This window comes from Monodon monoceros, unplaced genomic scaffold (genome assembly GCF_005190385.1).
Source record: "Monodon monoceros isolate NGI ecotype Baffin Bay Population unplaced genomic scaffold, NGI_Narwhal_1 Super_Scaffold_10, whole genome shotgun sequence".
Classification (NCBI taxonomy): Eukaryota; Metazoa; Chordata; class Mammalia; order Artiodactyla; family Monodontidae; genus Monodon; species Monodon monoceros.
Window position 1 is genome coordinate 3,580,261 of NW_021703766.1, and position 18,618 is coordinate 3,598,878.

An 18,618-nucleotide genomic window follows, 5' to 3' on the forward strand; every position below is an offset into this window, starting at 1 on the left:
AATTAATTAAAAAATATATATACGGTAGGTGCAGATGGGAGGGAGTCCCTAGGCCACTGCACGACTCTACCCAAAGGCCCCCTGAGATTGTGCAGTGCACAACCTGCACGACGGCAGAAGCAGTTCGGAAATCCAGCGGCACCTGCAGCCCTGGTGATGGTGGCCGTGCAGACCAACCTGTGTTGCCTCGGACACCTCTAAAGCCCCAGAACAGAGGGGGGCGGCTCCGCCCACCGAAACCCCCTCCTCGCTATCCTGCACTCCCCTCCCAGGCGCCCCCAGCCCTCCACTCACACCCTGTGCTGCGGGGGCACCTGTGGCTTGGCAGGGCCTGGCGCTGAGGGTGAGGGAAGGCGCAGACATCCGCTGCCCCTCCCCCACTTCTGGGCTCCCCTCCAGCTCCTGGCTCCTGCCGTGACAGCCCGCCTCCCAAAGCTCTGAGAACAGAGCCAGGCTGTGTTCACGTGCCCCCGCTGGGACCACACGGCGGGCAGGAGGGCAGGCGGGCAGGGGAGCACAGCCACCACCCCACACCGCCAGGCCACAGGCTCTGTCTGTGCCCAAACCTGCCATTAGGGAGACGTGAGGCGGCCAGACCAGCCCACCCAGCTCTGAACTCACCCCAGACCAGCCCCTGGGGACAGGGGTGGGGCCTCAACAGCCCGGCCTTCCCCACACTAGAGAAGATGAACAAGCTTGGTTATCCCCATTTCACGGATGGGGAAACTGAGCCTCAGACACGGTGCACAGATCGGCCTGCGGGGTCTGGTTCCTAAGAATGTGCAGTTAGCCGTCTCCCCGGGCTCTGCTTCCTGCAGGGAGCGGGGGAGAAGCTGGGGACGGGCTGGAGCCCTGCCTGGGGGCCAGAGGGGCTTAGGGGGCAGGGGTCGGGGTCCAAAGAGATGGGAGGGAGGCCCACGCAGAGTGTGTAGGTTGGTTCCTGGTGGGAATTCCTGCTTTGGCTGGGGCTGGTCCCACGCCCCACGTATGCCTGGGGTAAGCATCCCACGGCTGTCAGTTTCCTTATCTGTAAAGTGGGGCCAATGACTTGAGAACTGGCGTGCAGTAGGTGCTTGATGAATGCTCCTTCCCATCCTGTACCCTGCTGGGTGAGGGGGACAGAGGGCCAGAGGCTGGGATGCTGGTGGTGGGGGAGGGTGGCTGGAAGCCGCCCTGAGGACGGCATTTTCCCGGGATTTCTGAACATTCCAGACAAAGGGGCTGTGTCTCACCTTGGCTGGCTGCCTCCCGCCCCAGGTCTGGTGAGGGTCAAATGCGAACTTCCCTGACCCAGTCAGGGTCCTGAGACTCCTGCCTTTCTCCCCACCTGGAGGAAGTGGGTTGTGGTAGGGTAGCGGGGGAGGAGTGACATTGGGATTCAAATGCTCCCGGACAAGGAAAACAGAATGATGACTGGGACAGCGAAAATCAGGGTGCTGACAGCTCGTGCTGCCTGAGCTGAGCTGTCCCGAGGGCCTCAGGTCCTGACCCACTCCATCCTCACAGCCCCGGTTCATGTCGGGAAATAGCCCAGAGAAGTTAGGCAGCTTGTCCAGGACACACAGCATTAAGTAGCAGTAAGGGGATTTGAGCCCAGGACAGCCAGGTCCAGAGCCCCACTTTTCACACCACATCTGGGGAGCGAGGGGTGCCAGGAATGGTTTCTTAGCCCCCATAAGGGAGGGCGTGGTACCACTGTCACCGGTGAAGGGACAGGGAGGCTGGCCCTTGTCCACTCATCTGTCCCCACCCACAGAGGACAAGAGCCTTCTTCTGGCCTTGGGGCAGCAGTGGGTGGCCCAGGACAAAGGGGTTAGGGTCCCAAAAGCTAGCCTCAGGGGCCCTCTCCTCCACAGCCCCCCTCGAAGCAGCAGGTCAGACTCGTGTCACGTCCACACCCCTCACAGCTTCCAGGGACAGCAGACCCGGCCAGTTACCAAAGCCACTGTCTGCACACTACTTCCCTCAGCCTGAAGCCACAGGGGCCACGTCGCCCGCTGGGCCTGCTGGGCGCACGCACACATGCACACCGACACGCACATAAAACCACACACGCCCACAAACTCAGACCCACACACACCAACACACACAGATACAGACACATGTACTCACAGAGACACAGAGAGACAGACAGATACACACACACACGCACACACACAGAGCCCCCAGAGAGAGGGGGCAAGGAGCCGCTGACCCGAAAGCCACCTGACCTGTCTGTACTGATGGTGCCCAAAGGGAGGGAGGGAGGAAGGCCTGGTGCGCAGCCAGGGCCTGTGGCTTATGGAGGAGGTGCAGAGAGTGTGCGGCCCTGCCACGGCAATGGGCAACCACGGGGGACCGTGGGGACAAAAGCACAGTCATACTAGCCCTGGGCTACCTGCTGCCAGTCGGCTGGGGTCTCCAGGCCTGCTTGGGATGAGAGGAGACCCAACATTCATTCACTATTCATTCAGCCAAACATCCATGCACCCATCCACCTACCCATCCATCTATCCAACCATCCATCCTCCACTATCCACCCATCCACCCATCTTCCACTATCCATCTGGCCACCCATCCACCCATCCTCCACTATCCATACACCTATCCATCCATCCATCCATCCACCCACCCACCCATCCATCCATCCATCCGTCTAGAAATGTTACTGAGCACCTACTGTGTGCAGACCCTCTTCCAGGAAGCAATCAGTACATCTGAGGCCCTGTCTGGCACTAGTTTGGTGCTGGAAGGATGGAGGCAAAGACAGGTCACTTCCCAGAAACAAGGACAGCATGACTGAACGTTTGCTATGCACGTAGCCTCATTGAACCTCACGGTGACCCTACGTGATAGCTGCTGCCAGCACTCCCACTTTACAGATGAGTAAGCTGAGGCTCCACTAGAAAGCAGCAACACAAGAGCCCATGCTTTGAATCTTTCCCCTCCCTCCTTTCCCCTTCCCTTTTTTTTCTGTTTTATCTGACAGGAAAGAGAACCAAAGAAGGCAACACGCAAATGGTCAACAATCATGGTAGAAGCCAGGCAACTGTATGTCCTGGTTTGCCCAGGACAGTCCTGGTTTTCAGCTAATGTCCCCACATAATAGGTTAATAGTGCCGCCTGTGTTCTCCCACACCCCCTGGTTTAGACCTCAGTGAAGTCAAGTGAGCTCCCTTCCCACTCTGGGGCTGAGGAAACGATGTAATATTGGGAGAGACGGGGAAAGGGAGGTTCTGAGGAGGAGCAATCACTGAAGGCTTCCTGCAAGAGGCGGGGCTCAGCCGCATCTACAGGAAAGGACACACTACCCACCAAGACCCCACGCCCATGGCCCAGGCCAGGGCTCAGCTTCAGTCCTCTGTTTAAAGAGGGTCTGGGGGATCCCAGGAAGCGCAGACACTGGGTACTGGGCGGTGTCGGGGACAGGGCCTGCAGTTGCCTGGGGCAAATGTGGCCTGTCTGGCTGCCAAGGGTGTGAGGAAGGGGCTGGAGTCCGGGCTGTGCCTTCGTGATGGGAACAAAGGCAATGACGGCCCTCCTAGCACCCACGAGGCAGGCTGGGCCCGGGCCTGCTCTTGGGCTCCCAGTGCCCCCCCCCCGCCCCCAGGAGGACAAGGTGCCCCGTCTCCCATCACCACAGGTGCCTCATTGCCTGGCACCTGCCCGTCCTGGCAGGACTGGGGCTACCCAGTCCTGAAAAGCCACAGCCCACTGTCCTCCCAGCCAAAGTCCCACAGTGACTCTGGAGAACCTTCTGGACTTCTCAAAGCTTAGGAAACATTTTCTTAAATGGGGTTGGCCTTCCTGTAATTGAGGATACCTCTTATCCTGCGTGGTGGGGCAGGATGCAAACTCTGTGCCACACTTTCATGCCAGTTCTGCCACTCAACTGACTGGCCTGAGGACCATCAGCCGGTCACCTGAACCTCCGTGCCTGGATATTCTCATCTGGAACATGGTGGAAGAAGGGCGCCCGCACACGGGGTGTGGTGAGGGTTCAGTGAACTGGCATCTGCCAAGGGTGGCCAAGAGCCTTAGTATACAGAAGGTGCTCACTGAATGCCAGCTGCTACAGTCCCTCTTGCTGCACAGATGGGGCACACAGAGGAGGAGGGACCTGGAATCTGAGACACGGAAGGAAGATTGTCCCGTCTGACCTCTGCGCCTCTACAACCTCTCCAATGGGTTGGTGATTCCTGCTCGCGTACGATCGAGGACGGAGAGCTCACTACCTCACAGCCAACCACCCTGTGGATGGGCAGGGGAGCGCGCTCCCCTCGCCAGTGTGTTCCTTCGTAATCAGGTTAAATCCAAGGCAGGGAGCGGAGGGTCAGGACTAGAGTCCACGCCTCCCACCTCCCAGCCCAGAGCCCTGCATGCTGTCCTAGGGGCCAAGAAGCTGGCTGTGATGGGAGGAGGGGGAGCCCTCGCACCCCACCTGGTATGGAACGGGGAGCTCTGGGGCTTCAGCGTCACCTGTGCCGAGCACACCTATGTTCCTCCCAGCACCTCCTCGGAGGCTGTCCCTTGGCCTCCTCCACCAGCTCCTGAGCTCCCAGATCTGCCCGGCTCCTCTCCCAGCCCTTCTGCCCTTTTCCTCCCACTTCCGGCGGCAGGAGGGGGCTTGGCAGGTGGGTCACCTGGGTTCTAGACCCTGCTCTGTCCCGGGGGGCTGGGCAGCCCCCAGCAGCGATGCTCCCTCCTCCGAGCCTCAGGTTCCCCTCTGTAGGAAGGGACGGTAGGATTCAGTGACCTCTGTGAGCCACCTGGCTCTGGGCTTCACCTCCAACGGCTGGGAGGACAGCAGGCTCACCTGTGCGCACCCCCAGGTGCCCAGCGCCAGGCCCCGCGCCAGCCTGAGCTCCGTGACGGCACAGTGGGCAGAGGGGTTTTCGCGGTGGGGGCAGCGGGGACATGCCTCAGCGCTCTGCTGCGCCCCCTTGCCATCCCAACGCTTGCCCTTGGGCCCCGGCTCAGACTGAGGCCATTATGCCGGCCCCTGGGGACATTCCATCTGTCCCCTGGGCCGTGCTGCGTTCCACACATGCGCCTCGGTGCCCTTGCAGCCGGGATGTGCTCCCCTCACCGAGTCCCTGCTTAGCATCTGCTCCCCCATCTCTGCCTCTGCCCTGTGAGTCTGGGCACCGTCCCAGGACCCCCCTTCCCCCCCCCCGCCCCCGCCGTGGGGCCATCCCAGGGACTCACCCGGCAGGGGCACTGGCCACTTGGGGCTCTTCTGGTCCACGAGAACTGACAGTCCCAGCCCCTGGCCCCCTGGCCTGGCCATCTCGGAGCAGCTCCCTTCGGCCCGGGGTGGGGGGGGGGGGTGCGGAGCAGCAAGGCGCGGGGAGGGCAGAGAAAGCCTCTCTCCCAGGTCTGCAGACCAGCTCCGGGAGCAGACTCCCGAGAAGTCAGCTGAGAGACGGAGCGCGTGCAAGCCAGGGCTGCCCGGCGAGCCCCAGCACAACCACGCGGCCGCCCTCCCCCCGCCCCCCAGCCTTCCCCCCCTCCCGGCCTGGCACACGCCCCGCCAGCTGTAGACAGGAGCCGCGCTCCGGAGGGTGGCGGCCACTTCCTGCCTTCCCTGCACTGTTCTCGTCCCGCAGGACCCAGGGGGCCCAAGGGATTTATTGCACATGGGAGACCTATGCCCTGGGCAGCAGAGGAGCCTCCAGATCCCAAAGGGGGTCACACCCCCCCACCAAGGTCACCCTTGCTGAGTCACAGCATCATTCAACAGTCTGTACTGGGCACCTGCTACGTGCCGGGTGCCGGGCCTCTAACCGTGTGCCAAGTCCCCATGGCTGCCGTGATGCGCTCCAGGCAGCAGGAGCCACCCCCGTGGGGGCATTCCTGCAGAGAAAGGGCCAAGGACGGCTCAGCTCAGGCTGGAGGAAGGGCACAGGGGAGCTGGGGGTGTGGGCAGCGCCCACCGTGGGCCGTGGTCTCTGGCGACCTATAGAGAAGTTCCCGTGGGAGACTTGTGGGAGAAGGAAGGAAGGATGGAGGGGGGAAGGGGAGGAGCCTGTTGTCATCAGGGTTTGTCCTCTCCTCCCTACAAGGGTCCAGGTGCCCAGTTCGAGCGCTGCCTTCTCCCTGGAGCGCCCCCCAGCGGCACTGTTCTTTGTCTGCCACTCTGTCCTTGTTAGAGCCCCTCTTGGTGCATTTGGGGACAGAAGGGCTGGACATTTGCTGGGGGTGGGGACCACCCGAAGGACCCGAAGGTGGGCCCACAGGCTGCTTGCTGGGGCACAGTGGTGAGAGGGGAGGGGAGGGAACAGAGCCTTGTCCGGTCTCTGGGGTCAATCCCCGTCCTTGTACCTAGGATGGGCAGCAGGCATGGGAACTGGGGTTGGGGGCGACCTGAGGGCCGTGGCTTAGGCCATGTTTCCAGTGCTCTGTTGTATCACCTCCTGGGCAAACACCAAACTGCACCCAGAACCTCCTGGGATGGGCGAGAATGCAGGGTGGCGTGGGGACCCCCCAGAGGTCCCCCATCTCCATTCTAAACGATGGTCGTTAACCGAGGTCATCTTCATGCAACAGCCCGGGGGAAAGGTTCTATCAAGACCCTGATGTTCTAGAGGAGGAAACTGACCCAGGGTGACCCAGAGCACACCTGCTGGGGCTGAACCGGCTGTGTCAGGTTCCACAGCAGCACGGCCACAAGGCCAGAGGGTTCAGTCCCAGGACACACAACGGCGGCCGGTGCAGAGTCAGTGCTCAGGAAATCCCTCTATCGCCGTGCAGTCCTCACCAACCTGCCTGTCCTTCAGCCGTGGGCACGGACTCCACGGCCCAGGGGCCGCATGTGGCCAGCTCAGCCCAGCAAGAATGACTGGTGTGGAGGTCAAATAATGGTCCCCAGAGTCGGCCATGTCCTAATCTCTGGAACCTGCAAATGTGTCACTTAATAGAACAAAAGGGACCTTGCAGATGTGATTAAGTTGTGGACCCTGAGATGGGAGATCAGCCCCGCGGGCCCAGTGCAAGCACAAGGGTCCTCGTAAGAGGGAGGCAGGGGTGGGAAGGAGGAGATGTGATGACGGAAGAGGTTGGAGAGATGTGGGACCACAAGCCAAGGAATGCGGGTGCCTCTGGCAGCGGGAAAAGGAAGGAAACATTCTCCCCTGGAGCCTCCAGAAGGAACCAGCCCTGCGACACCCTGATTCTAGCCCGGTGAGACCCGTATCAGATCTCTGATCTCCAGACTGTAAGGTAATAAACTTGTGTTGCTTTAAACTGCCAAGTTGGTGGGGGTCTGTTACAGAAGCAACAGGAAACGACAAATGTTTCCAGACTCACAGCACCTGACATACAACAGTTGCTCAGTAAATGCTCTTCTCTGTGTTTGATCCAGGGAGCTCACAGCCCATCCCCAGCGTCAGCCAAGTCCGAGGGGGAGAAAGGACCAATCACTCACAGGTGACCTTGAAGTGTCCTTGACCCCAACATGATCACACTGGGAAGCCTCGGGGAAAAGCAAGCAGCCCGTGGTTGCTGGAATTTTCTATTTTAGAGCAAAGCCCTGGAGAGGGAAGAAAAGTTCCAGAATGGAGTAAGGACCTGCTTGGGACATCAGCCCTCGGCCCAGGAAGCTCGAGTAAATGGACGCCCCCGATGTTTACAAGAGACTCATTTCTTCTTTACCTTCCCCTCATCCGGTCCCCCAGCACCAGCTGACTTAAAACTTGAATTCACTCAACAAACATCGACGGAGCACCTGAGCACCTATTAGCACCTGCACTGGGCCAGGTGCTGGAAAGATAAAGAGGATAGTAAAATATGGCCCCTGCCTTCATGGAGAGGGCGGGTGGGCTGCCTCGGAGCCTTTGCACTTGCGCTTCCCGTGGCCTGGAACTCTCTGCCTAATGCCACCTCCTCGGCAAGGCCTCTGGGACCTGCCCGCCTACAGTCACAACTCTCATCTCTGTATTCTCCGACCCTATTTCGCTTCACGGCACCGTCAGCACCTGGCATCGCACGTGCTGCCTAGCACAGTCTTTGGCACGTAGCAGGTGCCCAACAAGTATCTGTGAACAAATGCCCCCACGTGAACGGCCGTGTAGTGGTGGAGACACATGTGCCAACAGGCAACCATGGTGAGGACGCAAGCAAAGGTCTTCTGGGAGATGCCCAATGTCAAGTGGTTTCTGCTCTAAATAGAAGGTTATAGGTGAGAGCTGGTGTGGACACCAGCAGGGAGGCTCTTACAAGTGATGCTCTTCTAGCCAGTTAAATCCCTATGGTGCTAAACCAGGAGAGCCAAGGTTCCCCGAGTGCCAGCTTATCTACCAGCTTAAGCACGGTCAAGGGGAAAGCAGGGTGGTGGGTGGGCGGAGGCCACGGCAGAGATGGCAGACAGGTGGGCCCCACGTGCAGTAGCCCCTGGAGGGGTGGCCTGTGCTGGCTTTACTCCCTGGGGTCCCGAACACTGCCCCCGGGACACCCCATCCTGAGCCCCGGAACAGTCATTTCTATGGCTCAGCTGATCTCTTTTTTTCTACCTGAAATTTTTATTTTATTGTATTTTATTTATTTTTTTGGCACGCGGGATCCTAGTTTACCGACCAGGGATCAAACCCGTGCCCCCTGCAGTGGAAGCGCAGAGTCCTAGACGCTAGACCGCCAGGGAATCCCCTACCTGAAGTCTTAATCACAAACTTAATGGAAAGAAATTAAGAGTTCGGGGCAAACAGACCCACCTGATAGCAATTTTGCCAGGTCTAAAGAGCTGCTTTTATCTTTGTGCCGTTTTGAACTTCGTTGAAGTCAACACGCAGTTTATCGTTTTCTTAAATTGCCCAAGTTCTCTTTTCTTTTTCATGTCATAGACACCTGCATCAGTCAGACAGACACACAGAGCCACACACCAGCCAAGGAACCAGACCCTGGCAATCGGAGGAGAGAGGAGGGAAGGGGCTTCAGGCCCAGCACGTGTGAGTCCCGCTAAATATTCAGAGGCTCCTGGGGAGAGATCGACTTACAAGCCTGGAGCCTCTGGGGCTGCCCGGGCTTCTCCACCTCCTGCCCAGACTTGCAAGCTCCGTGCTCCTGGCATTACAAGAAGTTCCCGAGAAGATAAACAGTCGCTAGTTGGAGGGAAAACAGACTTTGGATCCCAGCTTGGCTGGAGATGTACAAGGGAAGACAGAGGGGCTGACGGGAGCACGGAGACACTTCCACTGCACAAAGCCCCTTTCCATCAAGCCAGGATGAGCTACAGCCAAGCCCGGCGGCCCCTGCGTTCTCTGAGCAGCTGCCTCTTGGCCTCGGGGCGCAGGAGTTCACCCGGCGCCACCCGCCAGAGCGCTCAGCACCAGCAGCGCTCCAGGTGAGACCTGCCAAGGACGTCTCAGGGCCTGAGCCAGTAGCCAAGTGGAGGCCCCGCCCCGCTGGCCGGGAGCCCGTTCTCCCGACAAAGGAGAGACAAAAGCCACGCAGGGCCAGGACCCTGGTGGTCACCAGCTCGCTCTCCTCGCAGGGCCAGGGCCAGCTCCCGTGTCCCTGAGTGCCGGGCACGGTGCTCAGCGGCGGATGTGGATCGACTCTTGGATCTCACAGCAATGGAGGGGGAAACCAAGGCACAGAGAGGTTGTCTGCCTAAAACCAGAAGCTTGGAAGAAGCAGAGGCAGGATCTGAATTTAGGGAGTGCCAGTCTGGATCCGAAAGCTTAGAAGATGTCCACGCCCAGCAAACACTGATTTGATCTACACACATGGCTAGAAAGGAAAAGAGGAAAAACCCCAGTAGCCCCAGGACGGACGTTGGTACCTATGATCATTCAAGGTCCCGGCAACTCTTACTGCTATGTCCTCATGGCTCTCAGGTTACATCTTCCAGGCACGGCCCCCAGGCTCCAAGAACTCAGCCTGGGCCTGAGGGGCTCAGCTCCCGGGAAGCTGCCTGGTTCTCCGTGCTCTTGGCTTGGCTCGTGGGGTGCCCTTCCTGGGAGAGCTGGTTGAGCCACAGCACCTGCGGTAAATTCCCCCATATCCGTGGGGCTGAGGAGCCCGGGCAGAGGCCGGTCACGCTGGGGGCCGGTGCACGCATGTGCCGTGTTGCTTGCAGACAAGGCTGAGCAGACAGCCCTGGGAAATGTGCCATCCCAGGTGGTTTGTCAGAAGCAGACAAGGATGTGTGTGAGAGTGATTCATAAGGCACAGCACGCAGGGAGCAGGGACGGGGACAGGGTAAGGAAGCAGAGAAAGAAAGCAAAGGCCACTCCAGGTAAAGCCCCAGCCTGGTCCAGGGGAGCCCTGGAGGGGAAGCTAGTCTTTTGCAGAGGACCAAGGGACTGGGCCTCACGTTCCCACACCTGCCAGGGGATGAGGACGCCCAACCCTTCCCCCAAAGCACACGGACCAGGGGAGGGTATCCAGGTGCAGCAGGGCAGACTCAGACACACGTTCTTGGAGCTCATGGAGCCGTGGATGAACCGCCCAGGGGGATGGGCAGCCGAGGCAAAGATGACCAGCTGACTCTCCACCATGCCCGGGCCCTGCTGCAGTGGACAGCTGTCCCTGCCCAGCTCCCTTCCATCTTTGGGGCCAGTGGGAGGACACGGGCCACCTCAAAGCCAAGGGTGAATATCCAGTGGCTTTCTCGTGTTCTCTTCTCCGTGTCTGTTGGTGATGGAATCAGGAAACTCTGGAAGCCACGAGCTAAAGGGAACCTGGGACCCTGTGTCACTCACAATGGGCTCGGGGTTACCTGTACAACTCCTGTCAATGGTTGCCCTGACTCATAAACTGATTTTATAAGGGACTTTAAAATGGTCAGCAGGACAGTGGCCCTTAAAGACACCCACATCCTAATCCCTGGAACCTGTAAGTATGCTCCCTCACGCGGCAAAGGGGAATGAAGTTTGCTACTCAGCTGACCTTGAGATGACAGCGTACCCTGGATTGTACAGTGGGCCCCTGGAATCACAGGTCCTTATATGTGGAGGAAGGGGGCAGGACAGAGCCACAGGAGCTGTGGCCACAGAAGCAGGGCAGAGAGATGCAAGTTCCTGGCTTTGAAGGTGGAGGAGGGAGCCACAAACCAAGGAATGTGGGCAGCCTCCAGAAGCTAGAAAACCTGATTCTGCCCAACAGTCTCCAGGGAGAACGCAGCCCTGCCCATATCTTGATTTTAGCCTAGTGAGACCCAGGTTGGACTTGCGGCCTCCGGAAGTGTAAGATGCTAAATACGTATTGCTTTAAACCACCGACTTGGTGATGACCTGTTACAGCAGCAGCAGGAACTAACCCCGAACTCTTCCAAGGCAGCCACTGCCGTGGTCCTGACAGGAGCAGGTGAAGGGAGGGGTCTTCTGGAAGGTGCACGCTGTCTCCCATATTGGCTCCTATCCCCACCCTGCCAGCCCCACTCCTCCTCTCCCCTCCCCGCTGGACCAGTGGTCCCCCAAAACCTGGAATAAGTACAAATGAGAATGGAGGCTTTCTGGGTGGGAGCAGGTCAGCGGCTATTAGGACAGAAGGAACCCACAGGCCACCCCCAACAGGGCTGGCCCAGCCCAGCACTCCAACACGGCAGGGGAGAAAGGGAGGCACCCAGGAACACAGCCGTGATGGGAGAGTCTGTCTCTGTCTGGCTTTCTGTGACCCCATCCCAGACCCATCAGTGGGGTCTGTGGCTCTCACTAGCTCTATATTATTTACCATTTCAGAAGCTGTTCCACAGCTCAGAAAGGACACCCAGGGCCCATGCGGCAGAACTATAGAGCCACTGCTCCGCGGTGCAACATGGCAGCCCCGACGGCCAGGTAGGGAGCACGTGCACAGAGGTGACAAGAGGAACGGCGCCCCCTGGAATGGTGCAGTGTGCAGCCTGCACAGCCTTGCCCTGCAGCCCGGGTGCCCCCTTGGCGTTCCTCCCATGTCACCGATACTGTGCTACAAAGAAGATTTCACTGTTACAATTTCACGCTTACTCAGCAGCTGGAGCAGCTAAGCTTTCGGAAGATTCTGAACCTGCAGAGGCTCCACGGCCGGGAAGTGGCAGCTCTGAGACTTGGAAACTCGGACTTGGGTCTAGGACACCAGCCACACCCTCACTCATCACCAGATGCTACTGCTTCTCTCCCAAGGAGCCTGCGACGGCACAGAGATCATCGTTCAGGAACGCCTGTCCCCATCAGCTGGGGATGAATTGCAAGTGTCCTCTTGCTGGATTCTATACCGCCTGCGAGTGGCACATGAGAAATGGACCTCCCTTTGACTGAAGGCTTAAGAATATTGGAAAGAGCTGGGCCTGGGGGCTTGCCGCCTACAAGGGAAGGCTGCCTCGTGGTGAGGTTTGGATGGAACCCTTCCCCCACCAGCTTGGTCAGTCCAAGGTCCGTGCCTGGCCCGCCAGAGGGATGCCAGCCGTGGGGGTCCGCACTTCCCCTGCAGCCCTGGAGCTCTTCCCCCTGCAGCCAGCAAGTGACCACTCCCCAGGTGGGCCCTCCCAGCGCAGCGCCTGAGGACCACACGGCCTCCTCCTCTGGGAGAAACCGAGGCGGGTTGGCCATGCGTATCCCTGGGGGCACGTGGCCCAGCCCCCCAGCCCGGCACCAGGGCTGCCAGTGTGACAGCTTCCTTCCCCTGACAAAGATGTCTGCAGGGAACTGGGGCTCAGAAACGGATGGCAATGGAAAGCTGCCCCCTCCCCGAGGCAACAGATGCAGCCCCCAACCTGCCCACAGCCACCCCGTCCTCTGGGAAAGGCAGCACTGGGGTGGATGCCACCATGCAGGGAGTGGGAGAGACAGCAGGGAGACGGGGAGGGGCTCAGAGCTCTGGAGAGAGGGCTGTGTGTGTGTGGGGGGGGGGGAACGCGTGTGCATACGGATATGCGTTCCCAGGTGTGTGTCTGCGATGTGTCCTTATGTGCACGTGTAAGAGCGTCTAGTGCCTGTGTGTGTGTCTCTGCACATGTACCCTCATGTCTGGTGCATCTGCCAGGTCTGCGCTTGTCCCCGCGTGTCCCTGCGCCTGTGTGTCCATGTGTCTCTAAGTGCTCGCCCCTGCGCCCGCCCCGCCGTCCAGCTGGCAGTGCACAGCTGGACCCGGGGGCTGTGCGCGCCTGCCCGATGAGAGGTGGCAGGTGTGTAATAAACCATTTGTCACTGTCACGTTTCCAAGTAGCAGCAGCAGCAGCGGTCTCCCCGGGAGGGGCTGACTATGGGATGCTGCTCCTGGCGGGTCTCCAGCTGTGAGCTGGGCCCCCCCCATTCCCCCCAAGGCAGGGCCACAGCCTGACAGAGAGCAGCTGGCAGACGTGGGTCTTGTGCCCCTGCCCTGGGGCGGCCCCAGGGCAGGGGGCAGGGGCTCGTGCATGTCAACCGGGGGAGGGGAGGGTCCCCGAGGGTCACGGTTTTGCAGGTTATTACCCAGAGCTGAGGCACTCGTGGGGGCGGGGGGCCAGGACCTGCACTGAGTGCGCTCCTGTCCTGGTTACTTTAATTCTCACACCTGCCCGTGAGCCACGCACTTCCATTGGCCTTCCTTCCCATTCCTCAGATGAGGAAACTGAGGCACACTGCAAGAAGACACTTGTCCCAGGCTCAGAGAATGCTGCGGGCCTCCCGGCCCCGCACCTGCATGTCCCCTTTGCTGCCTGACACTCCATCCCCAGCAGCCAGGGTCTGGAAGCCCCGCAGAGGGCTGGGTGGCCCCTTCCCTCGCTGAGTCCACATCGCAGAGAGGAAGGGGGGTACCGGGGCTGTCCTAGAGATGGATGTCCACATGACCATGCACCGGCTCCCCCAACCTGCCCGCTCCGGCTCTCTCACTAACAAGCAGTGTTTTCCGCCAGCTGCCCCCGCAGTGGGCCAGCAACAGGGAGGCCTGGGCTGGGGGGCGGTCTTGAGACTCAGTCGTCTTAGGGGCAGGACACACACAGGGACTCAGTCTGAGGGCTCTCGGCCGAAGGGGCTGTTCCACGACCCTCCCTAGGTAAGAACGCAGGTGTCCACTCACTGTTCCCAGCCCGGGGCCCATGTGCCCCACGATAAACGCCTCGGGACTCCACACTCAGGCCCAACAACCCACGAGGGAGCTGCGTCTCCGCCAATGGGGAAAGTGACGTGTCCAATGGGGCCGAGATGCGCGGACGGGGGTCTCCAAGGCTGAGGGGGGTGGGGGTGAACGGCCACGCAGGAGAACGCTGGTCAGCATCTTCCGCGGCCGGACACCCTCGTTCCCTCTGGCCTAAATGGGGTTACGCCAAGAACCACGCGCCGGGACGTGTGTGGCGCCTCCACAAGGCAGGAGGGAGCGCGGGCACACGCACCGGGCGGGCCCACCACCCCGTGGCGCACAACGGTGAAACCAAGCACTGCGGCAGCTGCGACAACAGAAGGACCTTGCAGCGCTGAGCCGGGCCCAGGAGACAAAGCTCACACCCCCAGGACACCGGCGATTCAGGGAAACACAGGTGCGACGGAAACAGCAAATGGGACCTGGCGGGTCCCTCTGGGGGCGCCGGGGCATCCAGGTAGATGGAGCGTCCTAGGGCTGCGTTGGGTGGTGGTTCACAGGGATCCATTACATTATTTTTTAAATGAATGAGTGAACACAATGGAACGTAGAGATGAAAAAACAACAACAACCCAGCCAAGGCCATTTGTGAACCAACCATGAGACAGCGTTGAGAAGCAGGGGAAGAAAATCAAACAAGTCAGGGAGACGCAGCCTCCTGGCTTTTCCCTGGAATGTGGCGGCCGTGGGGTGGGAGTCTGCGCCGGAACTTTCTCTGCGTGCTCCCTCGCTGCCGGGGGCAGCCTGATCCGCTCCAGTGCTCAGAGACAGTAAAAAGCTGGCACCTACCTGTGCCCGTGAGTTCCGGTCCGGCCCTGTCCAGGCTGCTCTGCTGACACCGGGCTGGCCCCTGCTCCTGGGAGGTCCTGGGGCCCCTGGGCAGGCTCTCCGCTGGGGCGCCTGGCCGAGGCTCGGGCTCCCGGGAAGGAGGGTGGACGGCCGTCGATGCCTCGAGAGATGCAGAGGTGACCTGGAAGGACGGGGGAGGGGGGGACATCGTGAGTCTTGGTCACGCCTGCCAGGAGGTGCCCAAGGGGTGGGCCCCCTGGGCCGCTGGGTACCACCCCTCCCCCATGATGGCCTGGCTTTGTCATCAGGGACTCAGCGTGGCTGGCTCGGGGCAGCAGCAGAACTGGTCCCCAGACTGCCAGTGTGAGTCAGTACCAGTGACTGCCTCGCCCAGCAAACCTGCCCAGCAGCGTGGTGGACACCAGGCTGATCACCGGGCACTGAGGATCCACTCCCAGGCCCCATCACTACCCAAGCCCCTATTCTCTGCACGGAAGTTTGTAATAACTACCTACGAGTTAGTTGCAACTATAACCATTAACCTAGTTAATCTTCAGTTCACCCCACAGGGCAGTCATCTCCCCTGCTTTTTCTGTATTCAAAAAAAAATTGTAGTAGAATATACATTACCATCTTGACCATTTTTACGTGTACAACTCAGTGGCATGAAGTCCAAACACCATGTGCAACCATCCCCTGGATCCATTTTGAGAACTTTCTCATCAACCCAAACGGAAATTCCATACCCATTAAACACTACCGCTCCATACTCCCTCCCCCAGGCCCTGGCACCCACCACCCTACTTTCCGTCTCTATGAATGTGACTATCCCGGTCACCCCACCCCCTTTCCACAGTTGGGGAAACTGAGGCTCAGAGAGGGGTAGTGGGAGCCTGAGGTCACAGAGCTGCCAAGGCAGGGTCAACTCAGCTGAGCATCCTGGGCTCCAGGTCATGGGGAAGCCCCTGCCAGGGTTCCAGGGTCTGAACAAGAGCAGTTCCCTGGGGGCCGGTCCCGGGGACTGGCGACGCCCCGCGGCCCCGATTACGAGCTTCAGGGCCGCACAGCTGTCAAAAAGCAACTTCACGTTGACCCTGTTTTTCCAGGGATTAGGGCTATAAAACCAAAGTACCGGAGAGAGACGGATGGCGCTCCATCCAGGCTCCAGCAGCTCCACATGCGAGAGACGGATAAATTTACCGTTTGTTTCCGGGAACGCTTTAACTTATGGGATCCATATGGTGACACTGCCCAGACTGCAGCCCCCGCAAATCCCACAGGGGTGCTGGCGGCTTAGGCTGGAGCCAGGAGAGGGCGGCGCCTGGGCCCAGCATACTTCATTCACTCGCTGGCTCGCTTAGGGCCAGGGGCCCCTCAGCATGGCGGGGAGCCTGGAGCCCCTGTACAGACCCCGCCCCGCAGGCTTTTAGCTGCTCTGGCAACCTTGCCAACATCACTTCGGGAAACTCTGCCAGATGTAGGGCTGCTGTGTCCCCCTGTTAGTCCAGCCAACCCCAGAGACTGTCTATGGGATGGCACCTCATCAGAGCAGGCAGCATTCTTGCAACCCCCTCGGGGCAGGCTGGCAGGGAGTGAAGGAGGGTGGCATTGTGCCCTGGCCTTGACCCTGCCCATGTGCTGGTGGAAAGCAGAGTGGGGTGAGGCCCACCTACTGCTTGTCCTCCTGGGGCTGGGGGACCAGGGTTCTGCTGGGGAAAGTGGCCGGGGGGATGCCGCATGGGGGTGGGGATGGCTCCCTGGATGAAGAGCTTGTGGGCATGAGGATGCCGTTTACTGAGCACCTACTATGTGCTACGGTTAATCCTCCCAACAGTCCTGTCTCGAACAAAAACATGGAAACATGAAGAGACAAAGTGGCCTGTCTGAGTCCCCACAGTAAGTGGAGGTGTCGGGATGTGAACTCAAGCAGCTGGGAGAAGACTCTGCAGTTACAAAGCATCCGGGGAACATGGCTTTTAAGTGGAAAACAGCAGATGGCAAAAGAGAATACTACTGGGTGGGAGGGGGTGCAGATGACAAGGTCTATAGGAGTTTGATAATCGGAGAACTCCCCAAGGGCTGGAAAATTCCAGGCAGGCTTCCTGGAGCAGGTGGAATTTGAACTAGGCCTTCAAAGGGAGCAGGCTTTAAAAGGAAGGGGGGGACAGGAAGGACAAGAGATTCAAACACACATCTCTGCGGGGACCAGGACCCAACAATTCCACTCCTAGGTAGATACCCCAGAGAACCGAAAACAGACGTCCACACAAAAACTTGCATCTAAATGTTCATGACAGCCCTCAGTTCACAGACAAATGAATTCTGCCAACAATGAACCTGCAGGTGGGTCCTTCCCCAGTCGATCTCCCAGGTGAGAGCGAACCCCACGGATGCCTTGACCTGCAGCAGGGGCCCCCGCTGAGCGTGTGGTGATAGGTGTCTTGCTGTGAGCTGCTTATGAGCAGTCCTTTGTTGCACAGCAGTCGATAACTAATAAAACCCCAAAGCTCTAGAACAGGGCCTGGCCCAGAAACACATGTTCCCTGGCACCATCGTGCGCCAGACACCCTCCCTCCTCCGGTCCAGCTGTTCCCACCGTGTTGACTCTTGTTGGAAGTAAAAGGATTTTACCCCCTTCTCCGGCGTGGACTCCTGAGAGGGCTCAGTCACCGTTAATGGATGGGCGAGGCTGCCAGACACATGTGGGTGGGGGATATGCATTATCTCATGCTCGCATCATCGTAGGTGGAGGCAAAGGTTCTCAGCCAGACCGTCACATGGAATCAGAGAGCAGCCTTTCCTCACCCTTCAAGGACAAATTTACAACAATGCCTGACTAATAAAAAGCAGACCCTCGAACCAACATATTCCTTGTGCCTTTTCTCTACCAGAGCCAAGAGTTCCAAGCTCACGGCCTGTCTTAATTTAAAGTGCTATTAGGACCGGGTCTGGGACATATACTGCTCCCTGCCCCGGGGACCCTGGAAATTGACAGCATCCCAGAGAGCCCATGGGGCCCTCGCAGAGCAAGCAGGATAAACTTTATTGTCCCCTTTATTTTCCTGGACCAGGGCCACTACATTTAAAGCGTTAGTTAACGGTGAAAGGCAAAAAGGGGGAGAATTTCCAGGGTTCTTTACCATAAAAGGGATTTGCAGCCCACCCCTGAATATCCTAATGAGATCGTGCCTTGTTACACTTCCTCCGGGGAACTGAGTGATTTCTGGAGAACAATGACTCCAGGTAAACTCGCACGTAGGGATGGGGACGGATAGGGGCAGAGAGCAGATACAGCATCCCTGCTTCACAGGGGAAAACTATGCAGCACTGTTGTCAGTACCCAGTTTATTTTATTAATTGTATTAGTCCGTGAGCTCCCCAAGTTTGAGAACTCCTGTTTTATTGTTCTGTAGAATTGTTTTAATGAGATATAATTCATATACTATACAATTCGCCCATTTAAAGTGTACAGTTCAGTGGCTTAGAGAATAGTCACGGAGTTGTGTAACCATCACCAGAATCCGTCTAGAACATTCTCATTACCCGGTACCCATTAGCAGTCACTCCTCACCCCCCCCCCCCCCGCCCCCCGGCAACCCCCCCTCTCCTTTCTGTCTCGATGGATTTGTCTCTTCTGGACATTTCATATAGGTGGACCCCTACACCATGTAGCCCTCTGTGTCTGGCTTCTTTCACTCAGCATAATGTTTCCCAGGCTCACCCATGTGGTAGCCTGTAAATGACGTACTTTAAAAAACAAGGGAAGTTCCAGTTTGAGGGCACACAGCGGTCCAGAGGCCACTGCACGAGACACTA

The 18,618-nt window shown here is 58.9% G+C and overlaps 1 protein-coding gene across 2 annotated transcripts in view; it reads right to left on the reverse strand.

Moving 5' to 3' along the window:
• The window catches only part of GSE1 (Gse1 coiled-coil protein), a 412,450-nt gene that overhangs the window by 241,793 nt on the left and 152,039 nt on the right, over positions 1–18,618 (reverse strand). Inside the window, exon 2 of one of the 2 annotated variants that reach the window (XM_029211788.1) lies at positions 14,803–14,983. In XM_029211788.1, coding sequence (XP_029067621.1) covers positions 14,803–14,983 — 181 coding nt within the window. Of the gene's footprint in view, positions 1–5,187; positions 5,216–14,802; positions 14,984–18,618 lie in introns of those variants that run through there. The other variant, XM_029211825.1, reaches the window with a different exon arrangement.